Source organism: Galeopterus variegatus, unplaced genomic scaffold, assembly GCF_000696425.1.
Source record: "Galeopterus variegatus unplaced genomic scaffold, G_variegatus-3.0.2 Scaffold1312, whole genome shotgun sequence".
Taxonomy (NCBI): Eukaryota; Metazoa; Chordata; class Mammalia; order Dermoptera; family Cynocephalidae; genus Galeopterus; species Galeopterus variegatus.
Window position 1 is genome coordinate 209,830 of NW_007727423.1, and position 18,316 is coordinate 228,145.

General features: G+C 33.9%; 1 protein-coding gene across 3 annotated transcripts in view; it reads left to right on the plus strand.

Moving 5' to 3' along the window:
- The window catches only part of ARL6IP6 (ADP-ribosylation factor-like 6 interacting protein 6), a 34,927-nt gene that overhangs the window by 2,728 nt on the left and 13,883 nt on the right, over window positions 1–18,316 (plus strand). For all 3 annotated transcript variants that reach the window (XM_008576218.1, XM_008576219.1, XM_008576220.1), the window contains one exon: window positions 11,253–11,385. In XM_008576218.1, the coding sequence (XP_008574440.1) occupies window positions 11,253–11,385 (133 nt within the window). The remainder of the gene's footprint in view (window positions 1–11,252; window positions 11,386–18,316) is intronic.

Here is an 18,316-nt window from a genome sequence, read left to right on the forward strand (position 1 = left end):
CAAAATGATTTTGAAAAGTTGAGAACTTTACCAATGAACTAGGCATGAATTCTAACCTACTGCTATTTAAAAGTTGGCCAGATTTCACATTTATGAATAGAATGGGTGGCAGTTGTTATCTGGAGGAATGGCTTGGTCAGTATTAAAAGGAATATGATACAAACTGGTTATTGCCCTGCCTTTTTTTCCACACTTTCAGTTAAATAATCTCACATTGCTTTTAAGTATGCTTGATAGATACTTAATAATACTATAGCAAATACTAGTGAGAAGATTTACTATCAAGATTCAGGAATCAGCAGAAACTGCTATATTTTAAAGGCAAAAAACACTAAATAATCACTATGCCAGAACAGAGATTCTTATTTTGAGCCGAAGCTGCAGCAGTCAAGTGGAGAATAAATATAGTCAGCATCAGCTAATGGGCTAATTCAATCAGTTTCCTGGATATTAATTTTAAAGTAAGCATACTTACATTTATAGCAAATATATATTATAACATGTGGATAGAGAATAGCCTTCTCTACCAGAAGAGGATCCTTAAAAATCTGTTTCAGAGAAGCAGTGCCAAGATAATTAAGCTTTTAAAAAGTTGAGGTGATTCTGGTAACACCTGCCTTTATACTGTTCTGAGCTGGAATTCTCTCCTGTTTGGGAGAAAAATATACATTAGCTTCTTAAGAGAATCTTTTGAATTGACTACTGGTCTCTGGTTAAAAGTCCTGTTGAGGCCAGTTCTCTCAAACTTTTGACTTCCATCCAAATCAACACTGAGTTGATTAACTTAGATATTAAGAAAGATTACTTCATTAGCTCACCCCTGAAGAAATGCCTGTGAAATTATATTCTTGCTTTTTTACAGTTGTTAGGAAAGTTTTCACATGAAGAAACAGCCCCAGAATCTTTAATAAGGAGCTGTTGTTGAAGTCAACGGTTAGGTTCAGCAAAAGTAGCATGCAGCCTTTTATCATATGATAACTGATTTCATTGTATTTCATTGTATATCATCTTGTTTACTGGAAACCTCATAGCTAAATCTAATGTTTGATTGTTTTATATATTACGCTTTGTTTTTTGGTATAATTATTATTGCCAATACATGCCGTTATCTTAATATTGCAATGACATTTAAATTTTATTGCAGATTGTCTTGATTCTTTGTTTAAAAGTAGGTTGGTTTTTAGAAAAAAAACGTGAGCACAGGCACTACTCTATCATGAAAGAGTTCTCTTTCTAGACTGATAAAAATTTTATACACTGCAAGTTATTTTTATTGCAGTTCAATCCTAGTCCAAGGTCGGCGTAGTGTACGTTATGGTCTTTTTTTTTTTTTCTAACTTCTCAGTATACATTGTAGTTGATTTTCGTGTCCCTTTATTTATTTATTTTTGTTGTTTTTATTTTTGTTTTGGCGGCTGGCCACTAAGAGGATCTAAACCCTTGACCTTGGTGTCATCAGCACCATGCTCTAACCAACTGAGCTAACTGGTGAGCCCTTCATTATAGCCTTGATTCTCATTTTGGTGTGGGTAAGAATCACCTGGGGACTTTCTTTAAGAAAGCACCTCTAGGTTTTGTTTCAGCCCAGGGTGGAGCCCATGAATGTTCATTTTTTACATGTGATTCTGATACAGGTAGTCAACAGACCACGGATTGAGAAATACTTTTGCAGGCCCAGAAACTGATTTTTTTTTTTTGTCTTTTTTCGTGACCGGCAACGGATCGCAACCCTCAGTGTCGCGCCCGTACCGGACCGGGACCGGCAACGGGATCGCAACCCTCGGTGTTGCTCCCGCACCTCGCTCAGCCAGTGAGCGGGAACCGGTCTGTATGTGGGATCTGAACCCTCGGCGGGAGCGCCTCCGCGCTCCCAAGTGGCGCACTGTAGCAGTGCGCCACCGGCCGGCCCCAGAAACTGATTTTTTTAAAATGCATTCAAGGGTGTACTTGAGAGTTGACTAATGACAAATAAACAAGAAACAGTATAAGCACAAATGCCTGTTAAGAACTTAACATTTAAAGGAGCTGAGACACAGTAGTTCTCTGATCATCTTTGTTTCCCCAAAATCTATGGAAAACAGTTTATAGTTTTTTGTTGTTTTTTTTTTTTGTCTTTTTTTTTTTCATGACCGGCAACGGATCGCAACCCTCAGTGTCGCTCTTTCAGTGCCTTATGAAGCTTCTGAACCTGATATCTTTGTTTGGTACCTGTCATTCCTTAACATCTGCTGGTTAACATCAAGTACCTTTTGTGGCTAGGACCAGATTGTAGTGTTAAGGGCTAATCTAGTTTTTGAGCTGCCCATTTAGTTTCCTGTATTATGATTGAGAGGTTTCCATGCTTCTGCACATCTATGGAGAAGAGATGAATGACTTACACTGAATTCAGTCAAAGATGAAGCCAGATCATTTGAAGTGTTCATCAGTTATTTCTTTACTTGCAAAAGTGAGACTCCTACCATCATATTTTCATGATATAGAATATTAGAAAACATGGTAAAAGTTTCCAGTAGAACAGGTGTGTTGGAGGTGACTCATTCTCTTACAAAGACACAAGTTCAGAAACTTACTCAGTTTCTTTCTTAACATGAAAAATGTTTGAAACCCTGAATTTGTGTGAACCTTGTAATTTTAGCCCGCATCTCTTAAGTGTTATCTGCAACAGCGTGGGGTAACTCAAGTATTTCATCTAAAAATTCACAGATATGTTGTCCTGTTCTGTAGCACAATCTTTGTAAAATTGTGTATATTACCTACTCATTATCAAAAGAGCAATGACTAAGGCAAAAAAGTGAAGCCAAAAAGGAATAAAAATATACAATCAAAATGTTAGCTTATCTTGGTTTCAGAATTATAGGTGGTATTTAATTTTTTTATTTCTATTTTCTACAATATATAAGCATAATTAGAAATAAGAAAAATGTTTATTTTTAATTTAATTTAAAAAATTGTTTATTGAAGCATAATTGATTATACATATTTGTGGGGTACAGAGTTGAGTATCAGTAGTGTACAATATGTGATGGTCAAATCAGGAAAACTGTTTAAATAAAAGCACAAATTTAAGTTTAAAGAAGTAAATAGTACATGATCAACAATTAGCAATAACACTATTGAACTTTTACGGTATGCCAAAAACAGTTTATTCTTAAAAGTTTTAAGAATTTGCATTTCTAACAAGTTTCTAGTTGATGCTGATGCTACTAGTTTAGGTGTTGTACTTAGAGAACCGCTAGGCTAGTGCATCCCAAACCTGACATATCTGGGAAAAAAAAGGCCCTGAGGCCCTGGTGATTTTCTTTTTTTGAATGTACAATATCTCAGACCCTACGTTATCCACTGAATCAAAGTCACTAAACTGGCTGTATGCTTTACTGGGCAGTAAGAGTCCATTGGACCCATTTTCATTTTTGAATTTTTTGAGCAGTTCTGTTTGTAAGTATTGAAATTCAATGCCTTTTTACTTAGGGGTCTTCCAATGAATAAGGAAAACTGAGCTATATTTTTGATAAAGTTTATTTGATCTTAAAATTACCATATTGGTCTATTGGACCCTTTTTAAAAATTCTTTTGTGGACTTTTTTTTTTCTTCAAGAATCCTTTTATTTATTTATTTTTTATTTATTTATTTATTTATTTATTTATTTTTTGTCTTTTGTCTTTTTTCCGTGTCCGGCAACGGATCGCAACCCTCAGTGTTGCCCCCGTACCGGACCGGGGACCGGCAACGGGATTGCAAACCTCGGTGTTGCTCCCACGCCTCGCTCAGCCAGTGAGCGGGAGCCGGTCTGTATGTGGGATCCGAACCCTCGGACGGGAGCGCCAGCCGCGCTTCCCAAGCGGCGCACTATCCAGTGTGCCACCGGGCCGGCCCTCCTTTTATAAATCTGAAATACATAATGAGATTTTGTTTTCATGTATCACAACATTTTGTTATTTCATTACTTTAGGAATTATTTTAATATTACTCATCAGTTATTCTCAACTATGCTAAAAAGAATAGAATAATTATAATGGAATCCTCTAGCATAGGGAGCAGCCAACTGTGGCCCATAGGCCAGATCTGACCTGCTACCTGTTTCTGTAAAGTTTTATTGTAGCACGGTCTTGCTCATTGCTTTATATACTGTCTGTGGCTGCCTTCACTCTACTCTGGCAGAGTTGAGTAGTTGTGACAAAAAAACTTATGGCTTGCAAAACTGAAAGTATTTACTATCTGGCTCTTTTCAGGAAAAATATAGTATTCTCATCCAGTTAGTCATTCAACAGAAAGGACTTCAGGCAAGAAAAACCATTCTCTTTTGCTAAAAAGATGTGTGACAATATTTTTTCATCATTTATGATATCTGTGTGCCCTAATTTGTTTGATACTGTTTGTAAGTGGATAAATGATACAGGCAGGTGTGTTATACAAAGGTGATTGGAGAGAAAGGGAAGAAAAATCATTGGATTGATCATTTAAATTGTTTATAAATCTTAAAAATGTTTTGCAAATTAAAGAGCAAAGATTTTTGTTTTCACCAAAATAAGCCATGAAAAATTTAAAACTTCCAAACATTGTGTTTTGATGATGCAAGTACAAAAAGAAAAATCAAAAGTAATGATAAATTATAACAAATTAGAGATGTATCTGAATTCTGGAATTGATATTTACACGATGGATATGTTTCAGATTCATGCATGTAGTTAGTAAGCAATTAATTGCACTCAGAGGACATGCCCATTTGAGGTGTACATAACTTCAACACCAAGGAAATTGGAAATAAAAATTTGGGTTTGCTGTATTTCCAACAAAGTTTTTTTCACTGTCTTTTTATTCTTCTGTATTCATCAAATGACTTGAAGGAAATAAAAAAAGGCCTATTGGACCTGGATGATAAGTAGTGAAGACTGTTTTCCCTCGTATGCTGAACATTACAAACTTCAGAGAAGAGTATAGATTTAACAGGGTTGGCCATGAGTTAATTGTTTAAAACTGGGTGATAGGTACATGGGAGTATATCGCACTCTTCTCTCACCTTTTTAATGTTTCAAATTATCCATAATAAAAAAAATTTTAAGTTTCCCATGTGAGTTTAATGATTTACCGGGGTTGGGAACTTCAGGTGTTATTTGTTTTTCAAATTTCAGTCACTTCATCTGTGGAATGTCCTTCCGCTTCCTCAATTGTTTTAGCAAGAAGAGGAGTGGAGCTGCTACATGCAGGGTTGCAGTGGGCAGGCAGCCGGGTGGAGTCCTTTATCAGTGTATCTGCTATGTACCCACTGTGTTCATGTTGCAATAGCAGGGGCGGAAAGACCACTTTCTTCTCCTTTTGTATTTGGCGGGGGGGGGGAGTTTGAAGGTCCAGGACTGTCCAGTTTGGAGAGAATACCAAATTATTTAAATAAAGTACTTGTCATCCTCTTAAGTTAGAAAACGATAGAATATGGTAAAGCTGAGAAAATTTGTGTACATAAATATTTAAAAATTGACTAGTTTTATGTATTTGAGTACATTTAAGCTTTTAGTAGTAGCTTGCTGGTTACAGGTTTTACAACTTTTAGAGTTACCTGAGTATTACATTTTCATATTCAGTTTCACAAAATACATTAATTATGTAAGTAATATAATCTCACTAGGAAAAAAATTCCAGCAGTTAAAGCAAAAGTTTCCACTAATCTACCTGTGTCTTTTCCTGTTCATTTACATATGTTTGGTCATTCAAAATACAAGATTTTGTCACTGTTGTAGAAAAAATATAACTTGACTCAACTATAGGCGTATTCTGCAGCTTTATTAAAATGTCTTGGAGTTCATTCTGTATCAGTATACGTAGATCTACTTCCTTTTTCATTACTGCATTGTATTTCCTAGTATAAGTATACGAGCTTTATTTAAACATTCAAATGTCAGAAACACTAAAACAGGATTTGGAAATTACCAGTTTGTAGTCACATTTAATCCCCTTGTTTACTTATGGCAGGAAGAAGTTTGATGAAGGATGTGTGATTGACTACATAACTGTTCTTTAATGAGAAAACTTTCTCAGTATTGAGAATGTGGTAGTTTTTTTCCTGGTCTTTTCTGCTTACATATAATATGTGCAAATTAGTTTCTCCACATCTGACTTCATCAAACTTCTGAAAGTTGCGTCATCCTTGTAAGCTTGAAACTACTGAACAAAATGAAAATATTTAGAATGTATAAGTCTCTCCTGCTGGAAGATTTTATAGAAACAGAAAGTTGCTAGCATGTTTTTATGAAAGCAACTATATACCCTGAAACCAAAATAACTTATTCTGAAAAATGAATCAAAATGAAATACACACTTAGAGGTATATTTTGAATATAAAATTCTAGCAAAGGGATTGGAATAGGAAATCTCTACCCACCCTTATATTTGCTTTAGGTGAAAACGTTGAGTCTAAGATGTTCCAATTGATGGAAAAAATGAATTTTCATCATTTCAATCTTGAAAATTGAGTTGTAGGGAAGAAAGAATGGTGTGTATATTTATTTAAATACCTTGACAGCAGTTTTCCCTCGAAATTTGTTAATAGATACCCTTGTACAACTGTACACTGAAGTATAGGACTGTTACTTGTAGCATTGTTTTTAATAGTGAAAAACTGCAATAATAAAAATATGCAACAGAACTAAGGCTATGTGTACTAAGAAAGGTCTCCAACAGAATTTTATGTGAAAAAAACATGTAGAACAATTTTTCTGGTGAGAATTCCATTTATGGGAAATAAGCTGACAAGATGTGTATGTAGCTAGCTTTATGTCTACCTAAATTACGTAGATATCTTTAATTTTTGGAAGGATGAACAAAAAAGTAGTTAATTGCTTTTAGGAATGGAATTGGGAAGGATGAGTTTAACTTCATTTTTATATGCCTTCATTTTTATATCCTTTTTTAAATTGTGGATTCTTAGTAAAATGGGTTTACAAGATACTAGTTTTCAAATTTTTATCTCCAGGATTCAGGAGATACTGACTTTTAAAAAGTTTAGTTGTTGGGAGTTGTCAACTTCTATAGCTTTTCTATTTATTCGTAAATGAATTGAGTGATTTTTCAGAATCGTAAGCACATCTAGACCACAGTGTTACAATATACTTTTTTTAGCCCTATCATTGTGACCTGACTTTTATCAGCAATGCAACTTTTGGTTAGTTCAAAATGAATATTATAAAATAATTAAAATGCCTACTGTGAGGCAAGCACTTAGATTGTGGAGTAGCAGTCATTTAAGAAAAACTCAAGAGTATTCTTGTAGTGAATTTGACAGGTACCCTTTAAAAGAACTCAGTGAAAAAGTTTAAGGGCTTTAGAGAGTTTCAAATTTGTTATTTTTAAATGTTATTTTGTGTCTCTGGGTATCTAAAAGTTCTGTCATTATGTAGCAGTCCCCAAACACAGATACTTGATTTTTCTTGAGTTAATTACCATCTTTTCTTCTGGTGACTTTACATGTTATGTTAAACTTCAAATAAATATGTAAATTATTTTCTCCCATCTTTAGAGCAGTGTAACCACCCATAAACTGTAGTTGTACATTAAATATTATAATTTCTGTTTTGACCCCTAGACTCACTGGGTTGGCAAGAAGGTTGTACCTTGTTTTTACTAGAGTTCTGTCCGCCCAATCAGTCAATCCCCTGTTGGGTAGAGGTTCTAGAGGCTGATACAGTTACAGGATGTTGGGATGGACGTGCAGTGTCATCCTCAAGACATTTACTCAAGTGAGTTACTGCTGAAACATCTTTCATTCTGACCTTTCAAATTTGGCAACTTCCAGCAACATGACCATCTGCAGTTTCTATGCCTTACTAAGGGCAGAGGTATCTGCAGGGTTGACCCTGGATAAACAGCTATACTCCCTGTTGGTTTGTGGCTTCTTCTAGATGGCTTTGGCAGAAAACGCCAGCAGCACTACACCCTCTCCCCATATATACATGTTGGTGCAGACACACACAACGAGCTTTATTCAAACCAGTGGAATCTCTTGTAGATAAATGCCTCACTCTGTTCCACACAAACATTTTATCTGTACTCCAGTGAGCTTGTTATCTTTGCGGTCCAAACATTTTGTATTTATCTACCCATGATTACGTCTGTGTACTAGTTCTGTAAGTATTTTGCAACATAAAACCCAGAGACACACTCGGACTATTTCTCCTTTCTGCTTTGCCACATCCTTCTGGGGCAATTAACACAGTGCCCATTATCTCTTTAAAAGGGAGGAAGAGGAAACAAAAAGAATTTTTAAAAAGGAAGAGAAAGGAAACTATTAGAAAAATTTACATTAATCTTTCAAAGGTACTTTGCCACACTTTTTATTAATGCTTAGTTGCTCTGAGTTTGTACTTTAGCAATTTTGTCAGTCTGTTACTGAGCTTCCCAGGGATTACAAACAGTACAATGCATGTATTTCTTGCTTGTTTCTTGCTAAAATAAAGGCTTCTTTGGATCATTTTATGTAGCCAGGAAATTTGCTAATTTATAAGTCATTCTCTAGTGTTGTAAACCTTTCCCTCCTCCCTGTACTCCTGAGTCGTGGGTCACACACTTGAAGTATTGTTGGCTTAGTAAACCTGTCTTGAGGCAGTTTGAATATACTTCCACAAAGATTTTGATACAGCTTCTCTGTCCTTCCCCTATTCAAAAAGGACTGCCTGACACGAAAATTTTTTTGTAATGTGTATTTAATTTTGGGGGTACATAAAACAGTCATATGGGTCAAAATTCAAAATGTAGAAATGAGTATACACTGAAAAGGCTTTCTCTCCTGCCCCCAACTACTCATTTTCTCTCCTCACAGAGAAAATGTTAATTTCTATGTTATCCTTACAGAAATTTTTATTAATAAGTGAAATGTATATTCATTTCTCCATATATGTAACATATGCACATATGTACGTGTATAGTACATTAATTTCCCTTTTTTTTATACAAGTGTTTATTGCTGTTCTGAACCTTCACTTTTTGGCTCACTGGTATATCTTGGGGACCTTTCCATGACAGTACACGAAGAACATCCTCATTCTTTTTTACAGCTGTGCAAGTTTCCATATGGTGTGCTTAATTAGCCAGTCCTCTACTTCCGTTGGTGATTAGTTAGGTTGTTTCCAGTCTTTATTATTATAAGCAATGCTACAGAGAATAATCTTGTACCTACATTTTATACGTATGTGTATCTTTAGGACAAATATCTAGAAGTAGAATTACTAGATTAAAGGATATATGCATGTATCCTTTCAACAGATACTGCCAGATTACACTACATAGAAGTTATACCAGTTTACTCCCTCAACAGCCATGCATGAAGAGTCTATTCACAGACTCACCATCAGAGAATGTTGTCAGCCTTTTGGATTTTTACCAATTGATTATAACGAAAAATGATACCTAATTTCTCTAATTATTAATGATAATTGAATTGAGCATCTTTTCATATGTTTGGCATCCATTTATAATTCTTTTTTGTGATAACATTCTTTTCCTAGTTGTATCTTGGGGTTTTGGATTGCTGGTCCAAAACCAGCAATTGGTTTTCTTACTGGTTCCTAGGAATCCTCTCTATTACAAATGATTTCCCCTTTGTGCTATAAGTTACAAACACATTTTATTTAAAACATTGTCATTTGACTTGACATTTGATTTTTGCCATGCAGATTTAGTGGTGTGTGTGTATCTAGTTGAATTTATGGATCTTAAATGGTTCATGAATTTTGTATCTTGGTTAGAAAGACCTTACTCTCTTCAAGGCTGTAAATAACTTTTCCAGTGATTCCTTCTACAATTTTATTTTTATATTTAGATCATTGATGCTTTTAGAATTTAGTCTGGTAGAGGATGTCAGATATGGATCCAATTTTTTTTCCTTTTTCTAGGTCACCCCATTGGATCAGTAACATTTTTTACTAACCTTTTTGGGCCGCCTTCTAAACTTTGTATTCTGCTCTGTCCTTTTGTCTGCTCATGTATCAGTCGCAACTGTTTTAAGTATTGAGGTTCTATAATATGTTTCGACATCTGGTAGGACTAGTCTTCCTTTGACTATTGCTGCTTTATTATTTCATATGAATTTTAGAATTAGCTTTTTTCTTCCAAGAAAAAATGTTCACATTCTCAATTTGAATTCTCTCCTTAGGTAACATAATATTTAATCAAAACAGTTATCACAATCTGTAGTTATCTAATTTATTAATTTATTTGCATGTTTATTATCTTTCTGCCCTACTACAATTACTCCAGGAACACAGCAATGTTTTCTTTTTTGTTCACCACTCTACCCCATTACCTAACATAGTAACAAACACATAGTAGCCCCTCAATATATTGGGTTCAGTGGATGAATAAGTGAATTAATTTATAAAAGAATTTTGAAAACTTGACATTAAAATACAGCCGTACTCCTTACTAAGAAGAGTTTACCACTTAAATATCAATATTCCTAGTCTTCCTATAACTATTTATGACCATGGAGTTAGATTCTCAAAAAGAACAAGTCATTATCCTTTTAATATCCTTAGTGGGCTATGATAAGTATTAACAAATCTTCAAGTTAATTTCTTTGTCTTGGGACTTTTGCTTATTCCACCCACCACCTCTGTCCCATTCAAACCTTTTCCCTTTTCTTGAGCCCAGTATAATACCGTGCTTTTAACTTGATTTCTGTGAGAAAATGCAGTTCCAAATTGACTGCAAATAAAATCGAGGATTCTAACCCATTTGTAAATTAGGAGTCAATTTTTGTTCATATACTGAGCAAGGTTAAAGAATCAGATTAGGTTTATAATGTTTATAGGAAAACTCTGAAGGGGAGATACTCCAAAATTGATTCATATGTCAAAAGTGCATGGTGTGGAATAAAATCACGTATTACTAAGTATTAAGACAGTAAGCTATGATTCATGAAGTTAAAAATATAAAGACATCTAAAAGTGAAATGTCTTAACCTTTTTTCTATAGTTGAATTTTATAAAACTGAAGATGACATATTCTTAAGTTGAATTTGCTCTCCTTTCTGCATATTAAATTATAATTTAATTAAAATATTCAGTGATATGACTTCTAGTTGTGCTTTAGTAATTTATGCTTCTACGTGGGTTGGCTTATACTGTGCTCAAATCTCTTACTATAATGTTGGTTACATACAATTTGAAGATCAGAACGTGTGATCATCTGCACATGAGAATATTGGTTTAACTTAAATATTTTGGTGTTGATATTAAGTTTTGCCCCCCTCTCTCTTCCCATTAAGGATTCTGGACTCTGCTTATAGTATCCCTAATTGCCGGATTCTCCTGTTGCAGCTTTTCTTGGACAGTGACTTATTTTGATTCTTTTGAACCAGGAATGTTTCCTCCTACTCCTCTTTCATCTGCCAGGTTCAAGTAAGTATTCTTGATTATTCTTGTTTCTTTTTTAACCCGTTCCAATTCTGTTAAGAATACTAAAATAGAAGCAAGAGGCTGCTTATTTGTGACTTGTTGAGACTCTAGTCTTTAATTTATAAAACACAAATGACACAAGGTTGTTGAGCTTGTAGGCTCAGCCTTAATGGAGAATATTTTAAATTCCATGCAGTTTTTTTTTAAAAAAAATGAAATTCAAGGAATTATTTAAGAACTGAGAAACTTTGACTATTTGTCCTTTGGGGATAGAATTTTATTTTAAAACAGTTTGTGAAGGCAAAATTGATGTCAACAGTTTGAAAGCTTTATAACTTAATAATTGGATTGGACTTTTTCTCAGGATTTTAACTGTGTGTAATAATAGTAAGCATTTGTGGCAACCAATTTATATGTCTAGATCAGATTGGATGATTGTCAAAGTGGAACAGTATTGCATTTCTCTGGTCTGTGTTTTCTGTGTTTTGAAGTATTTCAGAAAATTCAGTAGGCAGTGTTCTAATCCAGTATATTCATGCAAGGAAAGCTCTGGATTTAAATATAAATTCAAATAAGAGCATCTAAGATCTCTAGTTTATTCTACAAATGAGGATGAGGGTTGAGGGTTGGTGAAGACTTGTTAAATTTTTGTATATTGTTATAGTTGTTACTATTATTGTTATTACTACTATCTCCAGCTAACCTCATGTACAGGTTGTTAAGATAAGAACAAGTATTTGAGGGACTCTATAAATGTGAAGAACTAGTGATAGTTTTTAATAATCATTGGTACTACTGGCTTTCATTATTAGTCAATGCCCATATATTTTTCTGTTTTATAAATGTATCTTTAAAAATTTTGGCTTCACTTCAAATGAAATGTGAGTATATGTGTGTGTACGTGTGTGTGCGTGTATGCATGTATGTATTTTAAATGTCTTAATAAATCTCTATTTGTATATGGAACATAAATTATATACTTGCCAATAAATTTGTGTATGTGTGCAAGATGGAAAAATTATTAGTTAATCTAAATTAACGGAGAGTTAGGCATAATAGTGCAGTGCCACCCCATAGTTTACATGGGTATAACTCAGTTGGAAAGTTTGTTTTGTTAAGTGATATAGTAGTCGATTCAAATTAGTATTTTGGTGCCTGTTGACACCAGTTACTTTAACAAAGGGTGTGAGTCTGATGTAGTGAGACTTACTTCATAAGTCACAAAAAAACTTAATCTCATTTTTTTCTTTTACTTCTATCTCACTTTTTCACTGAATTTCAGCTTTTTGTTTCCAGCTATTTAGTAGATTTTGCTACCTGGATTTCAGAATCCACCCACTTACCAAGGCTTGAAACCATTATCCATTGTATTTATCCCTACACCAAGTCCAGTCTTTCCTGCCTTTTTAAATGTTGTTGGAAGACTTCCTCTTTGCACCCCCATATTTTTGCACTATTAAGGGCTTGGCCAGCATACTTGACTCCTTGTTTTTACCTCCACCAAGGTGAGGTGAGTAACCTCCCATCTCACTCTTCTAATTTGCCCTGTATCCTGCTGTGTTTCTAAAAACAGATCTAGTCACAGCTCTCTCGTTTATTTAAAAAAAATTTTTTTTTATTATACATACATGTGGGGTACAACATTGATATTTAATAATTGTATACATCATGTGGCAGTTAGATCAGTATATTAGCTTATTCATCATTACAAAACGCAATCTCTCTTTTTTAAAAGTCTTCAGTGGCTTTACCATTGCCCTCGAAATAAAGGTTAGCTCCTAAGTATTAGTATAATGAATTTTCCCCAAATGACTCTATGTTTCTGTTCTAACTTCATCTTCAGTTGTTTCCCCAATGAGTCTTATATTGTAGTCACATACCAGATTACCTGACATCCCCCAAATAAACTATGTAATTTTGAAATGTCATAACTTTACTCTTTCTGCCTGTCTTCCTGGAATGTCATTTCCCTCTCAGCTTCTCTTTCACCACCACCACCACCACTGCAATTCATAAGCTTCATAAATGTTAGAAAATTTTGGTGTTAGAGAAAAACATTTCAGTGTTCTCTTAAAAATCTGAAATTCTGAGAGCATTTAACTTATTTTGTTTTTAATTATCTTTGTATTTTTTATTAAGTTAGAACCAGTAGTGAAAGGTCTCAGTTTTCAATGTGTTTAGTCTTTCAGTTTTAATATAGTGTCAGATCAGACTTAGATTATATACTTGTTTATACAGCCCTAAAAATAGTTTTGAAATATATATACAAAACATATTTTGTATAAATACACGTGAATATCAATATGTGTATAAAATACAAAAATACTGTGTGTCTATACAAAGTAAATAGACAATACATTTTGTATATACACAACTGAATATATATATACACAAATATAAATGACACTGAGTTTTATAGTGAAAACCCTGCCCTCTAGTGTTTGTGGAAAATATCCCATTATTAACAAAATGTCAGAATAAGTATGTTCTCTGTGTCACCAGTAGAGTGAGTCCTTGTATAGGGAAACGACTTCTCTAACTTTTGAGAAACTGGAAATCTTCCGACTTCATTTTCTTAGAAATCAGATTAATATATTTCATTAATATGCATTAATATCACATTTTAACAAAAATAACTTTGTAAGAAGTTGTGTATTTTATTACCTAAAATAAGCAATGATATTATTAAGTGTATGTAATAGTCAATATTTCACATTGTGATTATTATCTGCTTTAATTATAGTTTCTACTAGTTCATGCATCTAAGTATATCACCTGCCCATGCAAAGCTACTGCATACAATGAGATCCCAGAGCTTTAAAAAATCTTGGACTTAAGCCCTCCTGATTAGAGAAAAAAGTTAGGGATGAAACTGCATTTTTCCTAACAAGTACACCTTTTAAATCAATGTTCTAGCATTACTAGGGATGTTTTAGAGGTTCCTATTAAAGATTATGGGGGAACTAGGTACTTCCTAAGCCACCTGTAGTTTTATCATTAGTCTGATTCTTCCATTTTTTTTTAACAGATGAAGAAACTGAGTCTCAGGAATTTAAGCAGCTTGCATGAAGTCGAATAATTTGCATGTAACCAGCTAGCACCTGACTTTATGTTTATTGTTTTTGCTTGCCATACTTGCTAATCCTCCTCCTTTTCATTATGAAATGGATTATTAGGAGAGATTTCACTAATTGAAACAGTGTCATTTTATTGACAATTAACAGGTACTCTGAGCTTTTGCTATGGGCAGTTTTGCCAAATCCAATCAAAATCTGTTCTTAAAATCTCACTGTTTGTGTCTTCTTCATTGTTCTCTCCCAGTGACCAGCGTGATCTACTTTAGACAGCACTCTCCATTTCACATTACCTGCGCACAATCCCCATCTAGTGGTGAAAGGATGTAGCTGCAGGTTTATAGCTATTCAGTGTGCCAAAAATAAAAACTACTCAATGATTATAAATCCCACCTAGGGTAGAAATGTTACTTTATAGTCTAGCAATAAAGTTAGTGGAAAAATGAAAATGTAAGTGATGGGTCTAGCAAAAAGTACAGTGCAGAAAGCCCCAGTAGTGTTGTAATTAAGAGTCAAAATATTTAGTAACAGTAATATGGAGAATTAGAAAAAGTTATTAAACTTGCTCTCCTTGTAGTACATTTTATGCAGAGTCAGAGATGAATGGCCATCATTCTTAAGAAGTTGAGGGTGTCGCTTCAGTGCAATCAATGGTAGTAATTACAAAAGTCTTATTGCTGACATGGAAAAATGCCCATTATTTAGATCAAAAGTTACATTTAACACCATTTACTCCTATGACCATCAGGCTAAGACATTAACTTTGTAGGGATATAAAACTAAAATAATCTGGGGATTCCAGAATAAGCCATTTTTGATAAGTGAAGTTGGTTTATTCATTTTAAAGCCAGAGAAAAGTGGCAAGCACCCCTAGTATCTAGTGATTTCTTTAGTAAATTAGCTGAAATCATTGTGAAGGGAGTTATTAAGCCAAGGAAGCTTTTTATGTCAATGAGATAGAAATATTATTTTATGCTGGAGAGAGCCAATTATTTCCAGGGAAGAAAAATCAATACTAGTACTTAAAGTTATAGGATGGGCTAACATGGAAATCCAGTGCTGCTGGAAATTTCAGATTTCAAGCTTATGCTGGTCAAAGGTTATATAAAAGTAAGACTTCTGATGAATTGAATATCTGAATCTAAAGCTTGGATTATTGAATCACTTATTGAGAAACAGATTTTAAATACTTTTTCTCCTTTTGTTGAGAAATGCTATAGAAATAGCTTGTCTTGCAGTAACAGCATTGCAGATTTTGGAGAATGTCTTAGTTCTTTATAAATCCTCTGTTGACTTCTGTGCTAAGAGCCTTCTCATCTTGAATCTTACAACTGAAGGTGAATTTTTCTGAGGCATAGAATGAATTGTCTTAAAAAGAATGATCTCAACCTTGAGCACAATTCTGTTTCCAGTTTAATGACCTTTGAATAGCTTATGTTTATGATAGAAGTATTTATTAAAAAATGTCACTGTAAATTTCCCTAGATAATTTTTAATAGAGACCTAAGCCTTCAAACCCATCCCTTAAATAGCCATTTTGAATTATCAGAAATCAATCAAAAATATTTCGTTTTTCTTATAATTCAATTCAATTTTAAGTCACAGTATTTATATTCCAGGTGCCTCTTGAATCACATTTGTGCATTTCCTAGAGTGAGGCAGATTGGAAGACATAATTGGATGTCCATTTTATAGAAAGCAGAACATAAATTCACTATTTTCCAGAAAACATTAGTGTTTTTAAAAAAAATATGTTGTTAGGGCTTCTCCACATTGGGGGTTAAGATATAGAACAAATAAAATAGTAAAATCATAGTAGAAAAGTGTTATAGGTTCTTAATTTGGGCAGTAATATTATAGGCCTTGGAGGTCAAGAAAAGTGGGTGATTTCATATTTAAATTAGAAATTTCTTTTCCAAGCACACCAGATTTAACACTAAGCACAATGAATTGACTCTACTACTCTTTCATACAGATTTTGGAGAGCTGTGTTTTTGTCGAGTCAGATTCTTTATTGCATGACCTAGTGAAACAGATGTCAGATGGCTAATTGCAGTAGGAGAGAAAAGCTACTGACAAAAGAGATCGATCAAGAACTTAGCCTTGATATTTGAGTATCATGAAGTTTCATTATCTAGGGACTGTTTGGGGCCATTATTATTTGTGGTGCTGTCACTAGTAATGAATATATTGATGGCACTGCATTACAACTTCTTGAAGTGAAGGGTTACCATACCTGCATGTGTTATAGAATATATTCCATTACTGTTCTGAAGAGAGACATGTATAGATGTAACAAAATCATCTAAGAAGTCGTATTAACTATTCTTGGTTTTCTTGTTTTCATAAAATGATATAGCTAATGAGTGTTTGCTTTGCACTTGTTTGCTATTGCTATTGCTTGAACTGTTTATAGTGTGTTATATATGGACTGCTGAAAAGGCACAGGTGTCCATATGCACAGGACAGCACTAAGAAATACCTGAGAGACAGCACTTGCCAGTTTTGTGCTTAACCCTTTCTGTGTGTTGAATAATCTTTGTAAATTACAAAAGGCAGCCTGGTATATTAAAAAGGGCTTTGATATCAGGAGTGGCTTTCAAATTTAGCCTACCTCATATACTAGCAGAAGGACTTTTGAGCAAGTTAGTGTCTTTGAGCCTTAATTTTCTCATCTCTAAAATGGGATTCAAAGCAATGATATATACCCTCATGGGTAGTTAAGTGTAAGTTTACTAGTTAAAGCAACAGATATGTCACTTGATAAAGCAGACATGGTAGCAGAGCATTCCTTTTCTTTCTTGAGATTTTTAAAGCTGGATCTGACCATGGCCTGAGTGGGTTGCTGATTATCTTTTCTTGGATAATTGTTATTTATCCCGAGATTTTATCTTTTCCATTCTTTTTTCTTTCTATTCTTTTGACATTAAGATGCCCTTTCTTTTATGAAATAATGCTGATGGTGGATCATAGTGGTTTTTTAACTTTGTTCTTGGCAAAGTGAAATTTTGGCAGCACTGTTTCAGTTACTTCTTTTAAAAATATTGTTTTTTAAATAGACTCATGAAAGCTTGGGAATCCTGTTTTTCTTGTAACTTTTTTACTGTTTTCCCTGACTTCCTAGTGAATAAGGACTTTGTCTAATCAAGATAGTGCCCAATGTAGATAGTGTCCTCAGGCATTTTTCCACCACAACACAACACACCAGTGAATAAAGTTAACATGTCTGACATTATTTACTTTGCAATTGTAGATAGCTACGTAGGTAAAATAGACCATAGGTGAATATGCAGTTTCCAGCCAGATGTACCTTCATTCATACGTCATTATGGTAGTTAACTTTCATTGGCAAACCGTAGGATTGTGACTGAATTAACATTTCTAGTTGGTAGAATACTTGAAAAAGGACTTTAGTGTATGTTTGAAGACCTAATTATTGTAGAATTGAGATGTAGAAGAGAGTATAGAGATTGTGCCGACCGTCATTATGCCATAGAAGAGAAAGTAGGACCAGAGAGATTGGCAGTATAGCTATGAATGTACATATAATGCTAATGAAAAAGTATTAAAAAAAGAGGAAATCCTTAAACTTGAAATTTGAGTCCCATTATAACATAGCTTACTGTTGCGTAGATTGATAAGTCAACTTGTTTCATTTAAACGGTGGATGCTTTATTAACCCATATTTATTTGTAATGCAATTTATTAGACTGATTATAGGGCCAGTGGAGCAATGGAGCAAATGCTCAAAATATTTTATGTAATTTTAGGAATGCAACATTAAATATATATATTTATACATTTTTCTTCACCTTTTATATCTTTTTTTTTTTTTTTTTTTTTTTTTTTTTTTTTTTTTT